The following is a 26,730-nucleotide window of genomic DNA, read 5'->3' on the forward strand; positions in this document are numbered from 1 at the left end:
ACCCAGCACGGTAATACATCAGTATGTAAAATATAGCATACTACTTTATTTAATTAAGTATTTCATTATACATGTTTCGTAATTGAAAATCAGACTGAGCCTTTTCCAATCAATAAAAAAGTAATCAAAAACACTGAACTTAAACCTGCAGTCCAGTAAATAAGCTTCATGGACATACTACAGCTATGCTGTATGAACATGTTTTCTAATGCAGTTGACAGTTTAATCAAAGTTGTATATGCATGTGTGATACTGATAACTCAGCACTTTAATTGATCATATTTCCAAAAATGTTATTGCATCTTTTGTATATCAATTAATTTACAGCCCTTTCAATGTGTATCAATATTGTCCCATCATTAGTTACTAAATTACTTTAATCACTTTCCATTCTTTAGTGGATTCTATTAATCGATGGCTTCATATAATTACAAGGTCCTTTACTCGGTCTTCATTGCTTTCAAACCATCTGGAAGGCTCTTCCGGCTCTTCATAGATAACCGATGCAGATTATTCCTAAAAAAGGAGCATGCCGAGGGTGGGAATGAAAGGGTTGGAGGGTTTCTGAAAGCTGGCCGGTAATTGATCATGTACTGTGACAGGACGGACACAACACTGCATAATTCAAATTGCACCGTAAACCCCTTGAAACATTCACAATAACTTACAAGAGAGTTCAAATACAGAATCCACCGCCTCACCTACCAACAAGTGTGTTCCTCTGATCCAGTTGCCCGAAGCTGCAAACACCTTCCTTGAGATTTACATGTGAAAAGCATTATTGTTAAATGTGACGAGACTGATCCAGTGTGTCGTTGTGCATGGTGAAGAAAGACTTGACATATAACCCCAGACATATTAGTCTTAACAAGTAAAAGTTTATTGGAATGATACATTTTGCAAAATATTACTTTATGTATATTTTTTAACATACTCATTGTGTTCTAAGGGTATCTGTCAAGTTCTCCAGAGGGGAAAGATAGTTAAGACTGTCAAAGGCAAGGATATACAGTATTGTTTCCCAAAAGGTACAATAGACTACACAATCACTGTACCCAGGTCATGAGGAAAAGATTAATGTTCTGTTTTTGCTTTTTTGCTTTTTTTGAAAATACAATTAGAAAATATGAACGCAAAACATCTCAGATGTAAAAAGTGTTATGTTTGAATGAAGAGTGTGTGAAAAACTTGATGAAAATAGAAGGCAAACACAAGAGAATAACTCATAATTAGCACAGAGCAATTGATAGTGTTCAGCTGATAGAAGAGAATTAAAGACAATTGACAAGAAGTTGTGTGTGGGAAACAAAAAATAATTTAAAAAGGAAAAAGCATTGTGATGACCTCTGTGTCTGAAGTGGATCATGTGGCATCGCCTTCCACACACCAACTCTGATTTAGTCATTTGTCAGAACATAAAGACCAAATATATTACATGTGCTCTCTTTAAAAAGGATTACATAGTGTCTTAAACGTTTCAAATACATCAGCACAAATCAATTAAATAGGAGATTTAAAAGGATGCGGCATGTGCTTCAGTATTTGCAAAAGACCGGACAAGTTGGTTGGTGATCCACTGCATTGTTCAATGTGATGCTCAAACAAACTAAAAGGGTAAACAGCGATGAGACCGTCGGCAGTGGAAACTATGATTTTTCAAAACATGTTTTCAGGTCCAGGAGATGTCTTGCCATTGGGTTGCTTTACCACATGCAAGAAAAACCAAGCTCACCAGAGAAACTTGTATCATAAAAAATACACATCACGTTTCCAAACAGCATTGGAACCATCTCCATCAGACAATTCAAGACATTCAAAAAGGTATCCTGTGTTTGATCTCACTTACATTAAAGAGACAGCCAAAAATAATCACGCAAGCCTACCGAAATCATTTAGTTGAAAAACATTCTCAAAAATGTCATGGTACAAGACTTTATGACAAATTGATGCACATCTAACAATTCACAGAAGCTTTTCAGTGAGATGGACAAAGTCTAGCACCTAGGGCCTAAGGAGGGTGGACGTGGAGGGGGCAAACATCCTTCATCAAACCAAGTGTTCAGTCAACAAACCAGCAATAAGATTTGGTCTGCGATTGTCTTGCATCCACAGAAATAAATTTGGCGAAAGGGGACTGCTTTAGGATAGCTTCCTTAGTTTAATTTGTTACATAGAAAGCTGGGAAACGGAAACAAAACACTCCAATATCAACAGTCCCAAAAGTTTGGTTGGACTGCAAATCTATCTGAAGGTGTTACATATATGGTATATACAAGAGAAAGGGGCAAGGGAGGAAATAAACAAAAAACAATTATCAAGGTGAGAAGAAAGTTCAGTGACAATTATCAGCAAACATTTGCCCTACAACTGATCAATGAACAAAGCCCAGAAGAACTTTCTGACACATTGAACTGGGTCTTGTTCCATCTTGAAAATAGAGCAGCCGTGAGTCCACTTCAATAGTTAAGCGTGTTATCCACGATCTCTGGTACCTCAGGACAAATAAACCATAATGATCTGCCATCTTTCTTTAAAAGTGATATTGTACAAAAATAACATGCACATTTTGTTGAAACGTTTTGCTACTTTTTTGCGTATTAAAATCCACCACCGTCATAGTTACATACAGAAAACTTTGCAATGTTCTCAGTTTGCAAATTTGGCAGAATTTATATATTTATTTATGAAATCTTAATTGCAGTTTCACACCTATGAGACAATCTTGAAAGAGATGTATAATTAATATATATATATATATATATATATATATATATATATATATATATATATATATATATATATATATATATATATATATATATATATATATATATATATATATATATATATATATATATATAATGTATGTATTTATTCAATAAACAATAGTCAGGAGTGTGACCACAATGTTAGTTGCTGCTAAACCACAGCTTTTTAACCCACCCATGAGCACTAAATAACACACACGCACAGAGATTGACATAAAGGACAAAATGATCACCAATAGGATTCTTAAAATGCTCTAATAAATTTAGCTAAGAGAAAGACAGACTTAAACGCAAACCTCAGGTTTACCATTTCTCACAAGTCCCCAAGAGGAGCAAGACATGGATGAAGTTTACTATGATAAATCATTTTCACTCTGATCAAAGAGGTCACCACTGCTTCAGCTGCAGTGAGAGCATCGTCTACCCAATAAGCATGCCACATTTAGCAGACAAAGGCAGATGCAGAGAGTTTTCAAGCTTTAAACCAAATGGGCACAAGGGCTGATGCCACCGTAGCCAAAGCTCTGCACCAATGCTTTCGACACAGTTTTCCAACCAGTTGGCATTATGATAGGCACATCTGTTGGACTTGGTATTGCTTGGACAGATTCAGGATGGAGAGATGGAGGGGGGGGGCATGGTGACAAGATACAATAATCACTCTATGAGAAACTTGTAGAGGGCCCAGTCTGAAAAAAGGAGCCTAGCAGATTCAGTACCTTAACAGAAAATCAATGCCTCAACCTGCAAAAACTCAAAACATATCATTACACCATCAGAAAGATACAAGTATATAGCTGGACAGCCACAACCTATGCCCGTTCTCCTCGAGCCCCTGTCTCAAACACAAGAGGGATAAATAAAATGAATAGGTAACAGTTGAGAAACAAATCAGAAAAGGCAACACTGCTGGTTCTGTTGGATCTTTCGTCACTTTGTCTACCTTTCCATTTGGAAATTGTGTGTGGGGGGGGGGGGTTACATTGTTGTCGTCATTACAAATAAGCAAGTTAGCAGTCCACCCTAGCGCTTCCTTTCTTCCTTCCAGACCCATTTTTACTTTCTAAACCCCTCTCTCTCTATATCTCTCATGGTTGGAATCTAGAACTCAGCAAACTCCTTTGCACACTTCTCTGTGAAGGAGACTCTGATTTCCTCTTCCTCGTAGTCGTCAAAGTTGCTTGTGTCACCGGGGCCTTTGCACTTAGGAATAAAGGGAGCTTCCACCTGAAACACACAAGACAATCAAACCCATCAGAATGATGTTGTCCAAGAGAGAGAACCAAAGCCATAGCAGGAACAACAAAAACTACTGGATGTGAATGAATAGGTTCCAGGTGAGAAAAGAGACAACTGAAAGTAGATTTGTATTCCTTTAGAGTTCATTTGGTTTGAGAGTAAAATCCTTTATGCAATCAATAAATCATGAGTGAATACTTGGAAGACATACAGCAGGACCAATTTAGTAATCATGTGCTATCATTTGCTTTCCCTCCAGCCAACTCATTCATTTCTAATTTAGCTGGTAATTACCTAGATTTTTTAGAGTTAACAGCATGAAAAAAAGTATGAATTTGCTTGATTCATTTGTATTACGCACAGGCAGATTAATTAATATTGGTCTGAAAAATAAAGTCTGGATATTGTGTTTTTGTCTGCTCACTGTCAGACGCCTGACTGCTTCTGGTGGAGGGATCCCTCTGCAGCATTTTCCTGTGATGTCCAATGTTAAGAGCTTTGTCAACCCTTTGATTGAGATTTTATAATACACCTGGGACTATGTGGAGCAAAACATGCATTTGTGTTTTTATAACTGTTGGAATGTCACACGGAGAAGGACTTGGTCCCAATTCTGGTATGTTGCGGTGCTGCTGTAATTCTACTGAATGCACCAGCTTTTGTGTTTAGAGAACTGGAACACATGTTTTGTGTTTTAGACATTTTCCCCCGTCAGTCTCCAATGTAATATCATTATGCAGAGGAAGCACAGATGTCGTGGAACTACCCGTAGATAGGTAGAGACTAAAAACACTTTCACTGACTAAAGGCTCATTGAAGTCATCTTCCTTAGTCAGCATCACTTTGCCCAAGCTCTTCCCATTTTAAAATGTGGAGGTGAGCTCCATTGGAACCCATTACTACTGCATGAAGGCTGGCCAGCTTACCTTCCTCTGGTAGATGGCGATCCAATCAGTGGTGGCAAACCACTTGTGGCCCTTGATATCGTTGACTCCGTTCCTGAGGTTGCCAAAGCGCTTGGTCAGGTCCACCTGCAGCAAGTTTCTCAACAGATCCTTCAGGTCTGAGCTGAAGTGGGAGGGAAAGCGAACCTGCAAACAGTGAAAGCAGTGTGAGTGTGTGTTCTCAAGCCCAACATTTTATACCTCATGCTATTATTTGTAAATACACTGCAGGGACTCTGGCCTACAACTGTAGGTTACTGCAAGCATGCGAGTTGTGCGTAGTGAGATGACTGGTTCGGTCTAAAATGTGCCCACTGGTGTTGAATTTGGATGCAATTGGCCCGGTTGTGGCACCTCTGCTTGTTTGCACTACTCTACTTTCCTTTGACCTCTTTAATGTGTTAGTCATTTTTGTCCACAGGGTCACTTAACCGTCCGCTGGTACTTTTTGTTTTTCCCACCATCGTTGAAGGGGCCATGGACAAAAAACAGAAATGAAGGCCATTTCTGAGATGCAAAACTGTAGCTCCAATGCCCCGAAGAGCACTAACTGATAGGGGTGTCAACAAATTTTCCTGGCCCTGCGACGATTCAGCGATTGGCAGTGGACTCCTGAGACAGAATAGTCATCAGGGTCACTGTACTGTACTTAATGTTAGGAATGCCGTGTGCCTGATTTATAACATGCACTGTTGTGTGACAACCTGAATGTCATCAGTGTGTGTACCTAATACACTATGAAACTAATCTGTGTCGTTTTTATTTCTATGCAAATTTTCTCCAAGACAAACAGGTAAAGATTCTTCAATAGAAATGCATAAAAAGTTATGGGGTCAAGTTCTGTCTTAAAAAACAAAATTTCTCTATTATTTATTCTGAAAATAACATTTACAAATAACAAGCAAAAAGTAACATTCAAAATTAAACAATCATTCTAACAAAGTGTGAATCTTGCACTTAACATTATTCCAAGAGGAAAATTAGGTATTTTTGTGTCTTGATCTAGAAATTAAGAGAAAGACAATGCACACAGAATTTCACCAAGGTCTGTATTTCAATGCAAAGGGCAGAGAACAATTTTAGTCTTAAGCTTCAAATGTTTCACACAACCATGCTCATATCATTGAGAGTGATGAACTGTAACAATACTGGTCATTTTTCCCCACACGTGTCGACGACAATCCTGGTGTGAACTATGGACTTTTGTCCATCGTAATGTTAAGGAGCAGCGTAGATGTGTGCACCGTGTTGTGCTGTAATAATCAAACTACTTACAAAATGTAAAAAAGGGAATATGTTGGTCGTCTTATTTTTAACTCACCTTCCCTGATACAATCTTCTCGTAAATCTGAATAGGCTGGTCAGCAAAGAAGGGGGGGTAACCAGCAGCCATCTCGTATATCAGCACGCCCAGAGCCCACCAGTCCACTGCTTTATTGTAACCCTGGAAGACACACAGGGAATAAAGGGCTGTCACATCCGTCCTCAAACAAAAACTCACACACATAGGAGTGTTGACAGCAGACAGTAAGCAATAAATTGTCCCGCAGTCCTGAAGCCGATGTACAATGAGAACAAAATGGCTTCCTGAACAAAGCCTCATGTTGAGAACTCTCCTGCCCTCGTGACATTAGGCGCAGTGCCGTCTGCCGAGCATAAACACCTACCTTACTGAGGATGATCTCTGGTGCCAGGTACTCTGGGGTGCCACAAAGCGTCCAGGTCCGACCCTTCACCCTTTTCGCAAATCCAAAATCTGTTACCTGGGGAACAGAGGGCACAGCTCTGAGCACTGACCACACACACAGAGACCAATGAAACATCATTTTTGTTGATGGCTACTATAACAAACATGCAATCCTTGCCTGTATGTAACCTTGCTGGTCGATGAGCAGGTTCTCCGGCTTAAGATCTCGGTAGATGAGATCCAGCGAGTGAAGGTATTCAAAGGTCAGTACAATCTGGGCTGCGTAGAAGCGGGCGTGGGGTTCACTGCAAAACACATCGGGCTCAATATTTAATTCAACCAGTGGAGCATGTAAAAATGTTAGAGGTGGCTAAAAGTCAACTCACCTGAATCTCCCGATTCTCCTTAAGTGGGAGAACATTTCACCACCGGGTACATACTCCATTATCATATACAGATTACTGTTGTCCTGCAGAGACATTAGCAAAATCTTACTTTGACCAGAAAATTTTTACGCAAAAAGATTAAGTGAACATGCTGAGAAAACAAGCAGATTAACAATTTAATGCACACCTTAAAAGAGTGCTCCAGTCGGACGAGAAAGGGAAAGCTGACAGCTTGCAGGATACGTTTCTCATTCAGTGTGTGTTCTATCTGCTTCAGCTTCACTACCTGGCAGGGATCAGGAAAAAAAATAGATACATCGTCATAATAGAAACAAGGAGAAAGGATCACTACTTGTCCTAGTAGTCTTTTACCCATCGTCTTCAGTCTTAACATTACCAAACTAACATCTGAACATGAACTCCTCCATTTTTAAAAAAAAAATTTCTACGTCAGACACAATCTGATCTTTAAAAACAGGCACTCTTTCAGTGACAACACACTGGACACTAGGTTCATGGCACTGTAGGACATTTTAACTTTTCTTTTTAGAACCAACAATGTGATCTTTATGATACTGAAAAGACCAGAAGATTCACTTTTTGTAGCAGTCGCTTCTTCTTTCTCCATCTGCTAACTAGTGAGGTCATCGATAAGACTAACTTTTCACTGGTGATGACTTACAATTTGTTCCATCAGTTGATTCAATAAATGTCTGTTTTTTTCCCTAACCAATCTAAATTTTGGCACATTGTGATCATCTTTTGGCTGTATACTTGATGACAGTACATAGGGTTATTTTTGTTTCTCTGGTTTAAAGTTTAAATAGGAAAGCACTCATACAAACACTCTTTAAGAATGACTGTCAAAATCCTGGGATAGTTACCACTACAATTTCTTCAAAAAGAAAATTTGTCCCATCAGAAAAACACAAGTGTTTACATTTGTACTGTAAATGACAGTACCATTTCTCTTAAAAGTACTCTACCTTCTGTTTGTCAAGTATTTTCATGGCAAAATGCTGGCCCGTCTCTTTGTGTTTAACCAGCATGACTCGGCCGAAGGAACCAGTGCCTAAGGTCTTCAAACGCTCAAATTGGTCCAATGCTGCAGTTTGCTGAGGGGTAGAAGAGAGTTTGTCAGCAACATACCATAATAAAGCCCTAATTTAATTCACCATTACTCCAAAATAATACCTCCATTAAAATTTATCGTCATGTCAATAACAAATGTTTATGAAAGGATTCATGTTTTAATTGGGTCTACATAAGAGGTGCACCGACACACGAAGAGGTTTCACATTAGCCCAGTAGAGGGTGCACTGCCTCTCTGAAATACATAGGAAACTGTTTGCTCATGGGCGGTACTACTGCCATGAGTCCGCCTAGGAGGGAAGTACAGTATGTGAAAACAGGTCAAATTGATTCAGGATTTATAAGATGTATTCTCACAAACAATGTTAGCAAAACACAGAAAAATCACAACTGACAGAATCATAAAAGAATCAAAGTAATGATGGTTTTACAGAAAAAAGGAAGTAATTCTCTTTCACTTTCTTACCTGTGCTGGATTCTCCCATTTCTTCAGGAAATCTTCTTTGGCTTTGGCAAGAAACTCCTTCACTGTAATTAGAAACAAAGAGCATATTCATTAATGAGAGTTCATCTGTTTTTACGAGCTCAGACTTACAGGATTTTGAATAATAGGTCACCACAACTAATCACCAAGACCAAGGGGTGTGTGTGTGTGCCAGTCATTACGTGCATGATGCCATAATGTGCATTAGGTTTGATTTGTAAATTAAACGTATGCTATCATTTCTGTATTTATATTAAGTAAAGTATAATTAAACAATTAGGAGATTGTTTTAGTCCTATATTAAATTTGAGAGATCACGATTACGGGGAGAAATAAATTGAAAATGCTTGCTGTGAAATCAGCTGCATCTGGGGCCCACATTTTTTAACCTCGAATTTAAAGTACAAGAATAAATACAAAAAGGGACGATTAGTTAAATATTTGGTTGTCACTATAGGTCATATAAATTATCACAAGTGCAGACAATCGCTTTTAAAAACAAGATCAGATTAATCAAATCAAGGCGTGAGCAGTACATAATTAGAGGTTAAAATACATCTGTGTGTGGCAAGTCCAACTGCTGAAGAGTTAATGTCCTTGCAAAAATGTTGAGTGAAGACAAAAGGACACACCTAACCAACTCATGACAAGTTCACTAAAAATCAGGGGAGGGGTTAAAATAGGCACAGAATATCTCTTGAGTACAGTAGAAGAAAAAGAAAGAATAGATCTGACAAAGCTGTAGATCTTTCTAGTGCAGGCTTGCCTTAAGTCTGTTTGAGTGATGGAGGAGGCAACCATGAGGCCTCTACTGACTCCGAAGAAGCGACAGCGTTCTTGGTTGAGATGGGAGACGCTATGCACACACAACTGCTTCACAAGTCCCAACTTTATGGGACAGTGGCAAAGAGAAAGCCAAGCATGGCAACATGACATTTCAGCTGTCGTCTGCTAGGAGCCATGTGAGAGACTGAGAACAAAGTGGGGGTTAAAAACAGGTTCTTTGGTCTAATTAAACTATATGTGGTCATTTTAACCACCACTCAAAATGGTATGTTCAGCGAGCTAACTACTGGACATCACCCCATCGTCCCCAAAATGATATATGGTGTTGCCATTGCATCCCGATGAGGAGACGACTCGTGAACGCGCCGGGCAAAATTAGCACGGTCCTATTCTCCAGTAAGATGTCACCAATCTCAAACATAAAGCCAAAGCTCCAAAAGGAATAAATAAATCCCATCTAGAGTTGAAGACATTGCTGTTCAGTCAAGGTGCCCATACAAGGTGGCATCACGAGCAGTTTTGTAAAGAGGACATTAGAGGTGTGTGTGCTGGATGCAGCCACTGCCTCACAACACGATGCTTCTGCATTAAAGCCAGAGACTTGCACACAGAGTGGACCATTTGAAATAAGTTCTACACTTATGAATGCAATGATGTGGAAAAATAAACAGATCTGGAATAATAAGTTGATCCAATGCTAAGAGTGCAGTTTGACCCGACGCCACAATCTAAGACACAGCAATGCAAAATCCCACATTCAACACTGTACGTACACGCACAGAGTGACCCCGTGGATCACATACTGTCATATGCAGTCATTCATTTTTCTTGCCCTTATCTTTATGGAGAATGATGTTCTCTGTGGGAACATGGAGATAGCCAGTTCTTCCTCATTCCTCCTCACCATCTGTGTACTAGTTAAGGACACTAGCTGCCCCGGCAGATATAGCACAGATTTTTCTACTGTTATCCAGGAAACTGAAGAGTTGAATTTGAAATTTCAAATGTACGGTCGACAAGACAATAGTTTTAATTTAGTTTATTTAATCATGATAGTAACTGTAAAGAACAAAATGTCATGCTTCAAATTGTATGCCTTAACATTTTGAACAAAATAGCTCCTTAATTTAATTTCCCAACCTAATAACATCAGTACCACTATGAATCATTTATAATAATGTATTAACAACTAAAAACAATCAAACCATGTTAAGCTATTCAGGGTAATGTCGAATGTCCATCTGCCTCGGTAATCGATGCAAAACAAAAGCCAAGGTCACAGTTGAACTACAGTAAGCCAGTCAGCTGTCAATACTGAACGTGCATAGTAATGTAATAACCAACCATTGGATAAAAATATTCAAACTAATGGCCTTTTTGACTTGACGAATTGAGAAAACTGAGATAAATGCAACTAAAGACGTTTAAGAAATAGCAACGATCTACATAGAAACTGTTCATGTGCCCTTTTTCAGACACACACACGTAAAGTACACAAAGGCTTAATCCTCATCCAGCTAATGTGATTTCCTGCAAATTCTCCAAAGACCAGCAGCTCCAACAATAGGATGGGAGAAAGCCAGTAAGAACGCCGGAGACCAAAGTTCGAATAAACATGTCGAGAGCCCTGCTGCTCCCAGAGAGCACTGGAGGCAGACTGGTCAACAGGGAGAAAACATTTCCAGTGAAAGTTGCTCAACTCCCACTTCCGAGCAGATGAAGCCACAAATGGGGGCTCCTACCGTCATAACTAAGAGCTGCTCAGACAAAAGACGTGGGTGCTGCTTGGAGCAAAATGGCAAAAATCAACAGCTGTCAGAGGAATGCGCTTAATTTCAATAAATAAACCCCGTTCTGAGGCTTGGTTGCTATAGCTACCATGGTCCATGCAGGTGATCAACTAAGGCTCGACCCCTCAACTCTCCTGTAACCCCAAATTCCTTACCATCTGGGATGACTACAGGTACCTCTGGGGCTGCAGCATCTGCCGAGCGCGACCCTGATTCACTTGAGCGCGAGGATGACTCCCTCTTTCCTGCATGCCTTCTGGAGCTCTTTCTGTCACACATTAGCCCTGCGAAGTCGCCGCTGTTCTTCTTCCTCGGCCTCTTTCTCAGAGTCACTGATTCATGACCTTTCCTTCCCTTCCGAGAGCACCCTGGTACGATCAGCAGCCCCGCTCATCTACAGAAACAGGTCAAGTGTCCTTGCCAGCGGGGCGTCTTCGGTCTTTCCTGCGACTGTCACTTTGCTGGGGACCAAGTTCAGAAAGTAGCATCCACAACCAGTGTGCAGTCAAACATAGCGTGGAGACCAGCGCTGCTCCCTTTCACTCACACAGATCAATTGGACCCTTGCTTTGGTTTGTATCAATATTTATTCTGTACACAAAGTACTCTGCCGTCCCTTCCCATGTGTCTCTCTCTCTCACACACACACACACACACACACACACAATATATTGATCTCAACAGAGGCATAATCATCAGGGGGAGGGGCATAAATCACTAACTGGTATATTTATCTAACCCAGAGAGGAAGTCATATGGAAAACTAGGCCCAAGTGAAGACCCTTGAGACGAGCGAGACACATCTAGATTCTCAAAACTTTCCCTAATTAGCAGAACCAATCAGATGTCACAGTTGCAAAAAAAAAAAAAAAAAAAGATGATCGGGATGTTTTAAAAAAAATTAAAAGTAGAGATTTGCGAATCAAGAACACACAAACGACAGTGAAACTTTTTTCTCCCTGCCCAAATGCACCAGAGAGTCTATGTAGTGCCAGTGCTGAATCAATTCTCCAAAAATCAATCCTGCATCGCTCCCCTGGGCCTCACTGGCCCACTCTGACGCAGGAACAGAGGGGTTATATTAGGGCGAGCTGACCGATATTTAACTGTGAAGCGTGCCAAATCAGGTCCCAGGCTTCAACAGGCCTTGTTCAGCAAGCATACATCCCCATGTGGTGCATACGAAAGCAGTCAGCTGGGCCAACAGAGCTGCATGTAAACCAGGACGGTGTTTTCATGTTTGTAAAAGGTGAGAACTCAATTAGCAGTCATCCACTCAATACCGGCAGTAGATATTTTACTGTAACTGAAAAGCTGGTCACATCACGTGTGCCACGTCAGGGCTGCACAATTTATCAAAAGGTTATTGAAATAGAAATACGGCCCACTGCAATTCTCCGTTTGCAGGAGGCGTAATATTCGTTACAGGCATTTAGACTTGTCTGTGAAGACCAAGTGTACGTGCATCCATCTGTCTCACTGTGTACTTGTTGAGTATTACAGATGTGCAGTGTTAACATGACCCCTGGCTTAAAATAAATAAGCAGTCTTTTTTAAGTTAGAGTGTATTAATTAAGAATACATGACATTATTGTATGCTGTAGCTAGATGTTCCCACAAAGAACAAAATATTTCAGTATCACTGCCTGTGAATACAACTGCAGCTTTACGAGACACAATAATTACAACTATGCCTGTTGTTAATGTGAGAATCCAAAAAGGAAAGTACTTTTCCTTTACCAAATCACTGAACTCTATATCAAGTTTTTCTCCACTTGCTGCTGCTGGATTTTGCATCTCAGGATTGTTCCTTGGCAGTATGTCAACTTACCAACTCAGTGCTGGAAGCTTATCGGAGGTGGCTGATTGGCATTTAAACAGTAAGGTCCACTGGTAATCAGTGCAGGCTTATAACAAAGCCCCTTTAACTGGAGACAGGAAGTGATGAGCGATCCAAACACAAACCTGCCCCTTTTACACAAACCAGCTGCGTGCAGAGCGGGAGCAGGACATGAGCCACACAGATATTTATAGATACAGGGAGTTGCAATTTGACAGGGTGCCACCTCATTATATGAGGTGCAATTCAAAACACAAAAGATCAGAATACAACAATCCGATATGTCATAACATTGCATATGAAGTACAGGAAAATATCTCCAAGCTAACAAACATGAATACAATCAGATTTAAAAAAGAGAATTACCAGTGAGAAAGACAACGACACAAGAGTTTTCTAACAAAAATAAAAGTACATGTCTATTTGGACAGGCTCATTACAATGCTGCATAACAGTTTAAGGCAAATAGTATGATACTTTGCAGAATGGTGCCTGACAGACACTTCCACAGTTACTGAGAAATTCCTTCCTTTGAACTGTAACTGGGAAACAATAGGCCACAGAAAAGAGACAAACCACATCCTGCTTTTTGTATATATTTGTACACAAGCTCACTTATGCCAATAGACAGTCAACTATCCAGGTTAGGATATTCATTTAGTTACAAACATTTGGAAGAAGGAAAAAAATAAAACAGCTTGATTATCTGTCAGAATGTACAACTTTGAGTTTAGCCGATGAATGGCTAAGCTAGCTGGACAAACAGCATAGACTGCTACCTAAACCATGCTTTTGTGCAGCTCCAGAATGAAAACTCACACCAGCAGCAAGCCTCTAGCTCATCCTGTGGTTGGCCATGTCTGCCTTCGCCACTGCCTGTGTCGCCTAGACAGGGCCCGGCTCGGTGAAACAGCCGTCCTGCCAGCCTGTGAATAACAGACATCATACAAGGCCGGAGGAAGCCAGCTGACAGCCAATGCAGAGTCTCAAACCTGCAGTATGTCCAGAAGTTCTAACAAGCGGGAAATCCAGAAAATGTGATGCCGACAACGTCTTAAGGGCCAAAATGTCAAGCTATCCTGGCTGGCTGTGTTTAGTTTATAGAGTAGTGGAGGCAATGACCAACTGTGAAAAGCTTGGGTTGGACCTTCCTTGCTCCTTCACTTCCTGCTGCAGTTCACAGAGTGTCTATCCGGCCTGCTTCCTCCCATGGGCCAGAAATCAGCTTTGTATACTAGTACAGCGGGTGTGCGCTCATATTCTCCAGCCTGGAAAACTTCAGTAGAAAGAGACCTTGTGCACCAGAACAAACTCTCAGTCTCAACACTCTCTTTCTGTAGAACGAAAACAGGCTGCCATGTTGTCCTTAATTTTTAGCTGCTCTGTGAAGAAGCTCCTGGGTGTGGGCTCTGGATCCCTGGTCCGCACCTGTCTCTGGGGATCAGGGTGGAACTTCAGCAATCAGGTTGATAATGATGTAAAGCATGATATGCCTTTTTGGACTACACCTTAAATAAAGACAGTAGCACTTTGACAGCGCTTAGATGACTCTTACTGATAGCATTTTGTAGTTTGACTTTATTGAAGAAATTGTGCCCTCTTGATTCTTGTTGTTCTAAGTTCGTACTCACGGTTGAATGCACTTATTGTAAGTAACTTGGATAAAAGTGTCAGCTAAATGACATGTAATATAATATGTGAACAAATATTTTAGTACAGCAGTATCTAATCTGTTCTCTAACATACTAATCTACCAATTACTTCTTAGACATTAAAAAAAAAAAAAAAAAAAAAATCTCACCTGAGAGTCATAGGACTTGTTACAAGGTTTATCTGTGATAGGTTAGTCTTACATAGCCAAACCTATCGCCACAGCACATAGACTTGGGTGTCGCTTAGCACAAAACACAGCGATGATATCTGTGCAAAATAGATAATGCAAAGAGCAGAAGAGAATGAGAATGCCGGCTGAAACGGTCGACAGGTTTATACCTACAGTCTACATCCGGTGAGTCAGACTAGAGATGGGTTAATATTACAGGGGGACTGGAAGTCATTCTTCAAAACATACTCTCGATCAGCAACAAGGAGCTGACACTCATTTTGCAGATATCTGCTCAGACTTTGCACACATGGGCGTTATTTACGGGGTCATAGATAAAATGGCATCGTTCGCAGTTTTCTTTGAGGCCATCAATCCCAAGCGTTTTATAAGCAAATGTGATTAAATGTCCCCATAATTTAGGAGTTAAACTTTGTGGATGAATGTAAATAGGTTTTGTTTATTTTGCTTGCTTATTTTATAGTATTACAAAAAGGCACAGAAGCTCATCAACAGATCAAAAAGTTCTGAGAAACAACAGTCCACAAAACAATTGGCATAAGCGGGGCATCTCTTCCTGACTGTCTTGCACACCAACAAATACACAGTGACGCATACAAGAGCCCTTGTTCCAAATGCTGCTCATCACATGATATTCAAGAGACTCCTCAACTCCCAGGTTTCTGCCTGGAGAGGATCTCCTCATGCATCATATGACCCCGTCCTGGTGGCTTTTACCTTCTTTGATAACAACCAACTACCCTCACTTACTGTCAAACACAGTCTGTGGGACTCAATGCTTGAATCCACATTGCCTTAAGAGTCAACTCAACACTTACAGAAACATCCCAAAATGTGTTTACCATCACTCGTCTCAAATCTCCTTGTGTCTTAAAATAATGTTATTTTTGTATACAGAAGAAATACCCCCTCCCCCCCCTCGAAAAATTACTTTATTAAAAGTGCACAGAAAACCATACAAATGTTTAAGTTTGCAATACTATTGTAACATTCGACTTTATGAAAGAGGGGAAATGACATATGAAACACATGAACAGCAAAGAAACCTATGACTCTTGTATAAGGCTAGTTGTTGTCGTCCTCCTCACTTGCTCTTCTGAATATAACCTGAGGCTTTTAATCACGAGCTTTCCCACATAATCAGTGGAGAGAATGAATAACATCCTCTCCTGTTGAGATGAACATAGTGTCACAATACAACCGCTTGTTTTAAGTGTGTATGTGGATGGCCACGGGTGTCTTTCATGGGGTTGTCTTAAGTTGACCAACCAGGAAAGTTGAGCAAATTCTGCACATCCATGAAGAGAATATAGGTGTCTAAAGTAATAATACAATGGGTCAGTATGTAGGGTCCCCTTGGCCTTGATACAACATACAGGTGACAAGTTGCAGTAGTCATATAGGTGCCATTGTGGGGAAACAGGAAATAGCAACACTGCACAACGTCAGGTAGCATGACATAGCTCGCTGCTGCAGCAGCTCCGGGTAAAGGGTACTCACCACTCTCCATCTCATTGCCCTTCTTCGCGGTGGGCGTGTTGCCCATGATAGCAGGCTGATGGTGGAGTCCCTGGGCTCAGACTGAGTCTTCCTTTACAAGTCGATGAGGGATGCTACACCGCTAACGCAGTCGCTGGGCTCAATGACGCTGACAGCTAGCTACTAGCTAACATTATTGACCACCGAGCGTAAATGTGTTTCCCCCAATACCTCTCCTCTAGGAGTTCGGTCAAACTCCGACCAAGCGAGTAAATACAAGCCTGCAGCTTACGGTTAGCTAAGCGAGCACGCTAGCTAACTCTTGCAGAGGTGGCCAGTAGACGTTAGCTTCTCTAGTGTTAGCTCGTGGATTTCCAAGCGAGTCCCGGTGAATCAAGATGTCACTCGGTTGTCTTTAACGTCCAGAGACGACTCTGCTTATCCAGAATCCAGTCCGGACCACGACACAGGTCGTCGAAAGCCGTGTTATGTCCTAACGTTCACAAACAACTTCGCGTTAGCTCGTGGCGTCCCTCGCAGTCTTATCCCGGCCTGAACTAACCAGGTGCTATCTCTGTGTAGTCAGGCCTGTTCACTGGAGACCTGGGCAACACAAGTGGGGTCCAGGTTACTCTTTTTCTTCGCTGTTGATATTTTCAAACGGCTCTCTTCCCATTCGTTTCTAAACCAGGCATCAAGTGCAACGGTTTCCTGGGACCGACCATCTGATAGTCGATTCCTAAGATCAACAGACCCCTTCCATTAATCTTCAGACCGCAAGGGAAACTCCAGTCATCCATCCGTCGGGTCCCGCCTCTCGCTGCCTCTGAATGGCTACCGGCACAGATCCTTACGCGACAGAATTCGCAATCAAACTGCTGATTGGATAAGCGTCAACCCATCCAGACATTACATTGATGCAATTCGTCTGTCAAATTATTCGGTCCAGCCCCCCAACCTTGCTAGTAGCCAATACGCCCATAACTATAATTGTGTTTTTTTCTTATACTTTAAATAATTAGCTGTTTGTATTTATCCGACTGAGTTTCGGGGACGATACAAAAAAAACTTTTTTGCATCTGTCAATCGCAATCCTTCGTTCGGAGCAGTATTTTCCAGAGCCAGATCTGTAGCCTAGCCACCCCTTTTACCTAACCGATCCGTGATTGGATGTGACGTTGACACAGGCTATTTTTAGTAAAATGTGAAAATATAGGAGGACTATCTCAGTGATATTTATGTTACAGAGCTGGCACTTTAACCGTATCATGAAAAATACATTATTAAAGATTGGTCAAGATTGAAAACAGTGGTTTTCAGGAGAAACATTCAAAAGTGGCATACATTATATTTCTATATAAGACAATACAGGATAAATAATGAAAAAAAGTGAGTGACTCAATCTAAGTGGGTAAATTATTTAAGTGCAAGATACATTTTAACACAAATATTATGGCAGAATATAAAATTCCTGTATGACAATACATTGCAGTTTAATGGCCTATTGCTTCAGTGATGAAATCTTCTTCCATCAGTATAAATTAGTTCTGCACAAACAAAAGGAAGGAAGGTGAAGTGCAGCTTGCAGTGACGCTTCAGTTCAGCTGCATCATTCCACAGTTACGCTCTCCATTCCATGAGTTACTACTTTGATATTGCTTTTAACAACATGGCAAAGAAGTCCCCATCCATAAGAGATGATCATAAGTGTGAGATGCTCATAATAGTCCCCTGAACAAACACTTTTCTGAAGTTCAAAATGGGGGTCTATTTTTGACAAGCTTCAGGAAAATAAGGGCCGCTGTCAGGCAAAGATGTCTGTACATCCACACTAGAATGTCCACAGGCATCCTTCAGAAATAAAGATCTCCTGTTGTGAGTTATCACATGTGGGGCAGGGGTTGTCTCTATAAAAAGTCCATCGAGTTATCTGGTAGTATCCCTAAGGGTGGGGCCTTGCCTGGGAGACAAGATGGAGGGAGCATGGAGTTTGACGTTGGATCCACATTTTCACAGTCTTCCATTCGCTCTGCACAGCCATCCCAGTTTATATGAAATCTGGTCACACGTGGGTTTGATGCCAGAATATTTCTTTGGAGCTGCAAGTAGGAGGATAGAAATATAGATAAATACATTCAGATAGTTTCATAACATGTAAATATCAATGTGGTTTTTAAAAGTAAATGATAAGAGAGTGTAGACAACTTCATCATATCTGCACTTGGTCACCAGCATGAGTACAGTAATTACAATACACAACTGTGTACTAACTGGTGTGACTAAGACAAACATACAATGTCTGCTTACACATTTTACATCTTTAATGGAAACAATTGGTCTACATTTGAAAAAAAAAAATTCCCAGAGGACTGATTAATTTCCCATTAGCTGCAGCTAATGTACACATTGCTCCTATCTCGTTGGCATCTAGACTCAGGGCAAGAGAACGTGAACCCTGTAGATAAGAAAATGGTACCAAGGTGCCACCTTATATTCATCCCACAATAAATTATGAATAGAAATTATATAGTAACCTCTGTCAAACTACCAATTTTCACTTACAAATAACATCCTCTGTCATTACAGCAAAACTCTGTGGCCTATTACTGAAGTTACAGTCTGAATTAAGAACATAGTTCACATAGTAACATTCCTGCTTAACTACTTTTATAACCGACGGAATTCGATAGAATTACATGTAATTTTTGAGGGATTACGCAATGTGTTCCAAAATGCAAGATCCACAGAATGAACAACTTCAATTCTGCAATGTTTTGGTGTACTACAATTGTTCTTGCTGTTTTCATGATAAAAACAATATACATTTTTAGTCATCTTTTATTGCAAAATTCCTTCCAGTCTTCCTTCACCAGGCAGAACAATATACGTTTAAGCATCATTATCAAATATCAGTAATCAAAATGTTATTCAAAACCAGTGAAATAAGCATGAGCCAGCCGTCAACAAAAGGCAAATTATCCAGAAATGAATTTATAGTCTGACCTGTGTGTAGTTTGGCTTAATCGGTGGATTTTCCCGAAGCTCTGGTTCTGTGTATTCATTGTTCACATAGTAACCGATGCGAATGAACTCTTGGCCCCGGTATGTGCAGGTAATCAGCACTACAGTCACCCCAACAGCATCACTTTCAGGAATCAATCCAGTGTTTGGGGCATCAGCCTGTTAAAAGAAACACAACACTATAATGTAACATTTTGTATTCATACATTTCAGAAATATAAACTGTCTACTTGTCAAATGATGATGGCCTTAGGCTTTTAAATAGGCAAATACATTTATGTCACTCAAAATATGTTTACATTGACCATTTAATGTCCGGCTGATCCTGAACTGTATAGGTTTATTGTTTAGGATCCTGTCGCGTTAAATAGACTTGAGATGATCCTGCTGAGCATGGAGTACAAGAGACTGCTTGAGCCGCCTTCTGTGAGTAGGCTATGAACTTAATGAATTAAGAGTGTTTTTACGACATTTAAACGGCTTTTGAAGAAATCTAATGCCCATTAGTGCTAACCAGCAATTGTTTATGAAACAGATATGATATATGAAGATAAAAGTGCAATAAGCTAACTTAGATCAGGATGATTCTCGTAGTCCCTTTCTTTACATGCAGCATATCAACCAGTTTTTATGGCTGGAAAAACAACCACCCAAAGTGGGACATTTCATCTAACAGGTTGTGATCGGGAACTGCAGGATAATTTTGTCTAAGTTAAAAGATGTAAAAGTGTCTGTTTGTCATTTCTGATCATTCAACTGGCTATGTACACATAGAAAACCTATACAGGAGAGAAAAGGCAAGGACAAAATGAGGATCCAAATGCCATTTCGGAAAAATGTTATAACAAATTGTTATCAAATTATGGATCCCAGTAAATGCTATCAGCCCAAAGCAACACAAAGCATTATTTCAGTTAGTTTGCCAGAACCAAACACACCTGAAACACAAACATGTGTCTCCCAGCAGGCACTGGGCCGACCAAGACGGAGTCGAGGATTTGATCGTACTCTTCACTCTCTGCCGAGCCAACGTAGATGATCTTCCATTCCAGGTCTACAAAGAAGAAATACAAATGAAGTTATGCTTCACTATAGAAACTAATTTATAGTAGTGTGTGGTGAATAAGACAATTAGTTAACTAATCCGTGATGAAGAAAAGTTATTGATAGACTGCTAATATTTGTCAATAATCTAGTAAAAATATGTTCACCACCTGGTTAAAGCTTATCAAATACAGTCAATAGTTAAATGCTTTTTTACAAATCATACGAGTGATTTTTGGCATGGGAAGAGATTGAAATACAGAAATGTGTCCAAATTTGGTCGCATTTACAAAGACAGTATAGACAATATTCAAGGGAATGCATTACAATCTATTGTGTAACATATAAAGCAATATCCAAGGAATGTATGACTAATAACCAACATGCTACTATGAGCAATAGATAATACAGGAAATGTAAAACACCAACAAACATGCAACCCATAACACATTCCCGAGTGTCACACCACTAAACAAGGAGTATTAAACACAAGATGAACGAACTTCAGATCAGCGTTTATGATATTTGTAATAATCTGCACAAGCATATGTAGCTACATGTCAGAGACCTCACCTTTATTAACGTCTGATCACTTAAAAACGTGTCTATCACGAAGGCCAAATTACTTAGAGCCGTGTAAAACGACTTTGCTATTATCTTGTAACGTGACGTTAACTTTCTCAAACTCTAATTAGAGTTACGTTAATTAGACGTTAATGTAGCCAAACTATACATCTATGGATGACATGAGTGTTTAGTGCGGTTACACTAACATAACTAAGATTAGCAACAGAGATGTAACGTCACTTACCTTCGGGAAGGTCCTCCATGCACTCAAACGTTATCTCAAACTGAAAAGGGTTTCCAAAGCGACTCGGATTATCCAGGACAGCTACATTCAACACCTGTACCTTCGCCATTGTTGCTGAAGCGCTCAAACTGGCGAACCAAAAACAAACGTCACACCAGATACCTGAGAAAGCTTAAATAGAGGCAATAAACAACACGTTAACAGAAAGAGAGACGGCAGTTTTATCCACCAAACAACTCAGGTTGTACCTAACTTAAGCCTTACTCATAGCCCTAAATGCAGACAACTACACAATTAATTAAAGTTCAGTATAACTCGCGGACGTTACATGTGAGAATAAATATGACGATCCCGCCGCTTTCACCGTTTAACGACCCAGGATCCTTTGCGGCTACGGCAAGCAGTAGATACGCGCGCGGAAAAGAATCCACTTCCATCAGAGGAAAGGCAAACTGTTGCAATCGCCTCCTAGTGGCACAGTAACGAATGCCTGGGATTATACAAAATCATTGCCTACATTATCGGCTGTAATATATATTTTCTACCAGGCAGTATACAGATAATTCCTTTCCTGACTGGGCAAAGTAGTAAATCAAGTGGGGAAGCTTTACTGTAGCATGACATAAACCTTTAATCTATCAACTCTTAAGTCAGTCACTATGTTGCAACTATAGGTACAGAAAAAACAACACTTTGTGGTGATCCACCCAAGGAAAGGCGGACAACAGGCACATTGCACAATATATCCTGATACAAGGAGATACAACAGTGCCACAATACAACCTTGGAAATCATCCTTAAAACAGTTTTCTACTGAACAAAAACATATAGTGTATGTATGTATGTATGTATGTATGTATGTATGTATGTATGTATGTATGTATGTATGTATGTATGTATTTGCAAGACTATCGATTCATTTTTAGGCACATTTCATTGTCCATGTGATGTACAATAAAGTCAAACACACAACTAAAAATGTTATGATTTTAACTCGTGAAATATTACTGATGAAAATAGAAAATACATTCATTTTAGCACTACATATATTTGTCACTCCACCATTTATTACACCAGGGTTATGTAACTGTCTGCCTGCCAAATAACCTGTATACTCTCATAAATATTATACTATAAATCACACAGAAAAAAAACATTCACAAATATTAGATTGCTAAAACAATGTATTAGATAGCTTAACAAAGCACACACACACACACACACACACACACACACACACACACACACACACACACACACACACACACACACACACACAAAGATGGCATGAGATCTCCTCAGACTGATGTAATATGGAAGTAATTTGTCTCTGCTTTTCAAGAAACGCCTCACTGCTCTCACATACTGTCCGAATGAAAACTATTTGACCACCACAGATTAGACCTGAAGCAGCCTACATTTCCTTTGCCCCTCTGAGGCTGAGAAAGGGAGATTAGGTGAGGATTAGAGCCCACTGGACCAGCTGGCCGCCGAATTCATCCCTAAAATATCTCAGGAATGTCGATACCCTTTCTCATGTCGGGTAACATGAAACCTGATGGAGGCGCTGTTTCATGCCACCAGCAGCAGCAGCAGCAGCAGCAGCAGCAGCCAGGTTACAAGGTTAGAGCTGTAAGATTGTACTCAGCAGGTTGGGCAAGTGCGGGCAACCTGCCATTTAGACTATTTTTAGAGGGGAAAAGTTTAGTTTAAAACAAATAGTCTATCAAGAGGTAAATAGGCATAAAGTGACACAGTTGTGATTAAAGTAATCTTTTCGATAATATAGGGTATTTTGAGGAGGTATTTGCTTTTTGTCAGCAGGAGGACTGCTCTGCTTTAGTGGGCTGAACTAGGTTTTTCTTCGACTTTGTACAAAGGAGTATCTGTCCGCTCTGCTGCAGGTGGATAACTGCGCTCAGGTAATGTAACACGAAACTCAAACCATGTGACCAATGGCGGTTTGAAGAGCAGACGAAAAAAAATGCTTTACATAAAACACCAACGAGTATAGTGTGTAGATAAGTATTGGATCCGAGCTATTTCAGAAGCACGGCTTGTTTCTGGAGATGTTACCTGTCGTTTTCATTGGACTAAACCATCTGTTGCCGTTTCATTTTTGACAAGGTGAGGCGGAAGCGAGGACTCCACCTGCTTGATGTTTCCCGTTTTGCTTCGATCACCTGAAAACAACCTGATCAATGGTATGTCTCTAACACATCTTTTGTAAACTGTACCCAACAGCATATTGTATTTTTTTTTTGGAAGTTATAATGATATTAACGCTGCAAATGAAAAGGTGTTGAACACTAAATCGTTTCAATGTGCTATTCATAGCTTATGATGTTCCTGTGGTCTGAGCAGGTTTAATGGTGATTCAACATCAGGCTGAATGTGTGACTCAGTGGCTGAATGGTGTCCCTGACTCAACCTGGGAATAAGGATTAAGAGTGTCAAGGAATTAAAGGACACTTGGCTTTACATTTCTGACAATATTGTGTCTCCAGCTGTTCAAGATGCATGGGCAATAAATCCACCCAGTGAATGTTGGACCCAATGAAATGGACCCGAGCTGATGCCCCAAAGCCCAAGTCTGCCCTCACTTTGCCCTGCTGGTCACGGGTAGAGATGGCAGCGTGGCTGGATGTGCTGGTCATGCCTGGAGTTTTGGTCAGAAGTGTTTTACTGCTGGTACTGAGCAGTAATCCTGTGTGGGGTGAGTCAGTAACCATCCCTTCGTCCTCAACACAACCACACAAATAAGACATCTGACCACAAGCACTCACGCATACTCACACACCGACACACAAACACACACACACACACACACGCACACACACACACACACACACACACACACACACACACACACACACACCATTATATCTGGCAATGATGAATAAAACAAAATGATAGGGGACATTCTCGAGCAAATCTGAAACATGCAAACAACTGACTTAAAAAAAAATACACTGCCATATGAGAAGAGTATATTTACAGCAGGTTTTATCTTATTAATAATTAAACATACAAAAGAATCTAATTTAACAATCCATTCGGCGTTCTCGTTGGAGTGTGGCGGCTCTTCATGCATGCTTCTTCTTATCTAGTTGTACTTGTGTCTTTGCAAAGTTTACTATTTGCCCTGGTGAATGATTGACTCATACGATTGTTCCAAAACACAACCTTATTAACAAAATGGTGTTTGTAATGTTTAAAACAATTCAAAAAACAAAAAAAAGACAACAGGAAATGTTACTTTAAAAAAAAATCCATATTTCAAAGAAACATAGTTTGACTAAATGCAGCACACTCTGCATGCCTGAGCCTCTCCTCCTCCTCATTCCCTCTCCTGATCAAGTAGTTACTATTTAGTTTCGTGATGTCACTGCATGATCACATGGCTGGTCATGGATAAAATGGCTGGGAAAAGCAACAGACTTTCGAGACATCTGGTGTGTAGCGTTTTGTGGTTGTTGCTTCAAAGTGTGCATAAGGTGAATAGCAACTTTGCTTTTGCCGTTAGTTCCTCTTCACTTGTGTGAAAAAAAATTTCGATCGCATAAAACAAGTTGAACTTTGATAATAAGGAATCGCACTGCCTCCCGTTAGTTTGTCAACTCAGAATGTCAGATTTTAGTTGTATGATCATTAGTTACAGTAACACCTCACTGCTAACACAGTTTGTGCCTTCATTCATCTGCGTTTGGATTGTTTTATTCAGTGACTGTGTTCAATTGCGCTGAGAGGAAAAGTTATTTACAGAGAGTTAGATGAAAAGATGAATACCATTGGGATATCTCTACGGTAAGCCTGTAGCTGAGTCGGCTGCTGGTTAGCTTTGCTTAGCAATAAGACTGGAAATAAGGGCAACAGTTAGATTAGGTAAGGCAATCTGCCTACCGGCACCTCAGATTTTAATTAATAGAGACGTTATATAATTATTTGTTTAAATAGTATTAAAGTTCAAATGTAAAAACAACAATTGTCAGTTTTATGGAGAGTTATGTACTGGCCTACTTTTTGACTGGGACCAGTGAACTTCTATTAATAGGAGAAACCAGATTACAGCGGTAGTTGGATACACATGCTGACATGCGGTGCTCTGGTTACGGGAAAAACTAAAGTTTACATGCGTTCGTCAATTAAAACAACTGGTTAAATAAGTCATGGATTATTATTTACTATTTAGTTAATAGGTTACCAGTTACCAGCAGTTGGGAAGCCCATGCTCAACTATGCTTAGACTGCAGAGAGTTTGCATTGTTCCTTGATTTTTCTGCTCTTTTCACAGGGAATGCTACTGTACTTGACCGTGATACCCGTTCTAACAACACCGCTGTGAGTAAATCACCTTCATCATGACCACTAAATGACACCATAACATGTTTAATTTCACCAGACTGACCGCTGTCCTGTAATTGTCCACTTGCAGGGACCAAACATTGCAGCTATCGTGGCCCCCACGGTGACCCTGGGTGTTCTGACCATAGTGTTGGCTGCGCTCGGCTGGCTCCTCTGCGTGGTGAAAAAGAGGAGACAGACTGAAGGGACGTATAGACCCAGTGCGGAGGAACAGTCTGGTGCGAGTGGCGTGGTGGCCCCAGATGCTCTAAAGTTACCAAAGGAGGAAAGACTCATTTGAGATATTGTGCTTTACGTTTTTAGAAAATCTTGTACGGACAAAAGCTGCAAGCGTTTGCATAGCATCGTTCCCGTGTGAGGAGGCTCAGTGCCTTGAGCTGATCAATGATCGAAAAGTTTCCCAAAGTTTAAGAGGACAGATTTGAGCTTTTATTTCAATAAGCACTGAATAGTTCCTGCATGGCACCATGAGAAAATGCATCTGGATGTCTGGATTAAGCCCATTTTACAATTGAACATTTCAAGGAGGTTTTGAACATTTCCTCTGCACCAATGATACTTCAGTATTTTATTACCACTAATAATTTTAGTTTAGAGATGTTTATTCTGTTTCAGTTGCCATTTACCATGCACGAGTACTTGATTTGATTTAGTCTATTATGAAATACTGTCACTGACTAAATCAATATTTTAACAATCTTTTACCTCAAACCTGTTTTTGCTACTGAGTTCTGATGAGTTGTATCTTATCGTATGAGTCGTATCTTAAATCAACACTTTTCTTAGTCTAATAATAATGAGTCCGATTAAACATATTATTATTACTGAACACAAACTCAATTGATTTTTATAAAATGAGGTTATACTGAGCAATTGTTTACACTTTAAGTACTCAAACTAATTTAAAGTCACATTGTTTCGCAATAATTTCAGCAGAGTTCATAATGTGACATGTGATCAATCAGATGTTTTAGAATGTTATATGTTTATTTATGATTTTGTAAAATAAATGTTTGAAAAAATAGTTGAAGAATAAAACTTCACAAAACTGTTTAAAGCATCTCTTGAGGACCTTTTCTAGTTTTAAGTCTTTCTAAAAATGTATGACTTTACTAAACGTATGCTTACAAGCGCAGTCAAAATCCAATTTG

General features: G+C 40.0%; 3 protein-coding genes across 6 annotated transcripts; 1 reads left to right on the forward strand and 2 right to left on the reverse strand.

The window, feature by feature from the left end:
• Positions 1 to 2,843: 2,843 nt before the first annotated feature.
• Positions 2,844 to 17,192, reverse strand: prkacaa (protein kinase, cAMP-dependent, catalytic, alpha, genome duplicate a). Of its 2 annotated transcripts, none has more exons than XM_068578375.1 (10): positions 11,332 to 11,623; positions 8,583 to 8,644; positions 8,011 to 8,139; positions 7,212 to 7,310; positions 7,025 to 7,107; positions 6,817 to 6,943; positions 6,619 to 6,714; positions 6,273 to 6,395; positions 4,934 to 5,098; positions 2,844 to 3,995 (listed from the first exon to the last, which is right to left on the reverse strand). In XM_068578375.1, exons 1-10 carry the CDS (start codon positions 11,453 to 11,455, stop codon positions 3,870 to 3,872), a joined length of 1,134 nt encoding a protein of 377 aa, XP_068434476.1. In that variant the 5' UTR covers positions 11,456 to 11,623; the 3' UTR covers positions 2,844 to 3,869. The 2 variants fall into 2 exon arrangements, with proteins under 2 accessions (XP_068434476.1, XP_068434475.1); XM_068578374.1 differs by lacking the exon at positions 11,332 to 11,623 and adding an exon at positions 16,360 to 17,192 and having other exon boundaries at positions 2,846 to 3,995.
• A 550-nt stretch (positions 17,193 to 17,742) lies between these two features.
• Positions 17,743 to 21,594, reverse strand: asf1ba (anti-silencing function 1Ba histone chaperone). Of its 3 annotated transcripts, none has more exons than XM_068578815.1 (5): positions 21,543 to 21,594; positions 21,215 to 21,342; positions 20,298 to 20,413; positions 19,342 to 19,518; positions 17,743 to 18,437 (listed from the first exon to the last, which is right to left on the reverse strand). In XM_068578815.1, the coding sequence occupies exons 2-5, from the start codon at positions 21,321 to 21,323 to the stop codon at positions 18,246 to 18,248; spliced, it is 594 nt and encodes a 197-aa protein (XP_068434916.1). In that variant the 5' UTR covers positions 21,324 to 21,342; positions 21,543 to 21,594; the 3' UTR covers positions 17,743 to 18,245. The 3 variants fall into 3 exon arrangements, with proteins under 3 accessions (XP_068434916.1, XP_068434914.1, XP_068434915.1); XM_068578813.1 differs by having other exon boundaries at positions 21,215 to 21,385; positions 21,543 to 21,592; XM_068578814.1 differs by having other exon boundaries at positions 21,463 to 21,583.
• A 1,258-nt stretch (positions 21,595 to 22,852) lies between these two features.
• Positions 22,853 to 26,596, forward strand: crb3a (crumbs homolog 3a). The gene is made up of 5 exons (XM_068578907.1): positions 22,853 to 23,136; positions 23,342 to 23,418; positions 23,722 to 23,930; positions 25,509 to 25,555; positions 25,650 to 26,596. Exons 3-5 carry the CDS (start codon positions 23,759 to 23,761, stop codon positions 25,857 to 25,859), a joined length of 429 nt encoding a protein of 142 aa, XP_068435008.1. The 5' UTR covers positions 22,853 to 23,136; positions 23,342 to 23,418; positions 23,722 to 23,758; the 3' UTR covers positions 25,860 to 26,596.
• Positions 26,597 to 26,730: the final 134 nt, after the last annotated feature.

This window comes from Clinocottus analis, unplaced genomic scaffold (genome assembly GCF_023055335.1).
Source record: "Clinocottus analis isolate CAN_PGR_092001 unplaced genomic scaffold, fCliAna1.0.p SCAF_16, whole genome shotgun sequence".
NCBI lineage: Eukaryota > Metazoa > Chordata > Actinopteri > Perciformes > Cottidae > Clinocottus > Clinocottus analis.